The following is a 1,906-nucleotide window of genomic DNA, read 5'->3' as shown; positions in this document are numbered from 1 at the left end:
GGTACCTTCACTGGTCCCTTTAATGAAGGAATGATATTATTTATTTTAATATCAATAAATACCATCCACATATCAAAAAAGGTCACGACAGTATAATTGTATCATACAGAGCTGACTCTGCGAGCATTAAATCAGATTAATAATAAAAAATAGAAGCTGAAATGGTATTATGTGTCTGTTATACTTTATAAAGTGCATGTACAGGCTCTCTCTTACATACATTTCCAAGATGCTAACCATAAATTAAGGTGCTGCAGCCCGGTGCCTCGCTGTGTGGATAAGGTCACAGATGGCAGTGTGACTGATTTATTAGCAGAAGCCACACTGTGAATATTACATGTGATGGCTCTTTTTGAACAGATTGTTCTCCATCATGTGTTCTAGAAAAATTTGATTTTTGTCTGTCCCAACTGCTTCATTTGCACAACACTTACCAGTATTTTGTCTGTTTGTTTTTTTCCAGTGCTCCATTGAGTGGTTCCATTTCGCATGTGTGGGGCTGACAACCAAACCGAGAGGCAAATGGTAAACAAAACTAAAAGAAATTGAGACTGTGATCTAATTTCACAAATGTGTTCAATAAGAGTGTTGAAAGTGTGCACCCTCACCACTCTTCATTTATGCTATGCAGGTACTGTCCACGGTGCTCTCAGGACAGAAAGAGGAAGTGAGAACAAATGGTTGTCCTGGAACGAAACACGGACTCTGATCAGATGGAAAATGAGAAGAATATTTCTTCATTAGTTACTAGAACTTTTTGTTTCTCATCTTCCTTAACATTTGGTGCTTTTTAAATTTTGGTTTACGTACTTGCCTTGGTCTGATGCAGAGTGTTTGAAGGAGCCAAGTGTTACAAATGTATTTAAATTTTGTTTTGGTTTTTTTTGGGGGTTTTTTTTTGTTTGGTTTTTTTTAATGGTTAACACTAATTTTGAGTTTTTGTTGTTACCTTTGGTGCTCTTTTTGTGACTTTTTTTTTTTACATTTTATTTTCTGAGTGATTAATAAACACTATAACTGCCCATAATGGTATGACATTTGAATTTTCCACGATACTCTATACCGTATTCACATGTACAACTACAAAATTATATTTTCTTCCAAAAAAAAAGACCATGGATGATTTGATGCTTTGTCATATGGTTAGTTTCTTGTGCTTAGCCTTGGAACACTAGTTTAATTTTTCGATATAAGAAGAGGGCAAATTACAAAAAAAAAAAAAAATGCTGCACCTTGACAGTATTAGTCACCTGTGGTAGTGAATTGAACCATTTCATTTTAACATTTGACTGAGTGCTGCATAGGAAGTAAGAATTTTTTTTTAAAGTATTGTCATTTCTGTAGCTGAAATATTGGTACTGGGGAGAGGGGGTGATTGTGTTTCAATCATTTGAATACAGCTACTACCTCAAAAACCTTTTCTCTGTCCTTTGTGTGTGTCTGCGTTTGTAATTGTGGTTTGTAAAGTTTCTGACTTTGTGCTGTAGTGTGCCCGAGCGTCCGGCAGGTGGCAATGTTCGGTCAAACAGCAGCATGTCAACGTGGGCGGGGGCAAGTGACGTCAGAGTGTCGCCGCTTTGGCGCGATGTTCGGACAAATTTGAAAACTTACTGGATTTAGACCGTTTAGAGACGGTGAATACTAACAGGCTACGCGTGTTTCTACAGAGGTCCAGAGTTTGGCTAACAGGAGTACATTTGTTACGGGTGAGCTTTATGTTTATAAACTATAAGAAGTTGGTAGTTTGTTGTTGAAGCCATTTCCGTTTTTCAATAATGTAACTGCGTACAAGATACTGAGCTAGCCCTGCTAGTTAGCCCGCTAACTGCGTTAGCAGTAGCTGTTTTGCTTTGGTTAGCTAAACCCACAAAAATAAATGTTACTTTGGTAAATAGAAGTAATTCTT

The 1,906-nt window shown here is 37.1% G+C and overlaps 1 protein-coding gene across 1 annotated transcript in view; it reads left to right on the top strand.

Moving 5' to 3' along the window:
- ing4 (inhibitor of growth family, member 4) overlaps nucleotides 1-674 on the top strand; it is a 7,639-nt gene extending 6,965 nt beyond the window's left edge. The window contains exons 7-8 of the mRNA XM_005731920.2: nucleotides 464-525; nucleotides 632-674. Coding sequence (XP_005731977.1) covers nucleotides 464-525; nucleotides 632-671 — 102 coding nt within the window. The 3' untranslated portion in view covers nucleotides 672-674. The remainder of the gene's footprint in view (nucleotides 1-463; nucleotides 526-631) is intronic.
- Nucleotides 675-1,906: the final 1,232 nt, after the last annotated feature.

This window comes from Pundamilia nyererei, unplaced genomic scaffold (genome assembly GCF_000239375.1).
Source record: "Pundamilia nyererei isolate P.nyererei 1_Seehausen unplaced genomic scaffold, PunNye1.0 scaffold00045, whole genome shotgun sequence".
Lineage (NCBI taxonomy): Eukaryota > Metazoa > Chordata > Actinopteri > Cichliformes > Cichlidae > Pundamilia > Pundamilia nyererei.
The sequence above is the reverse complement of the archived record's forward strand: the minus strand, read 5'-3'. Positions and strand labels throughout refer to the sequence as shown.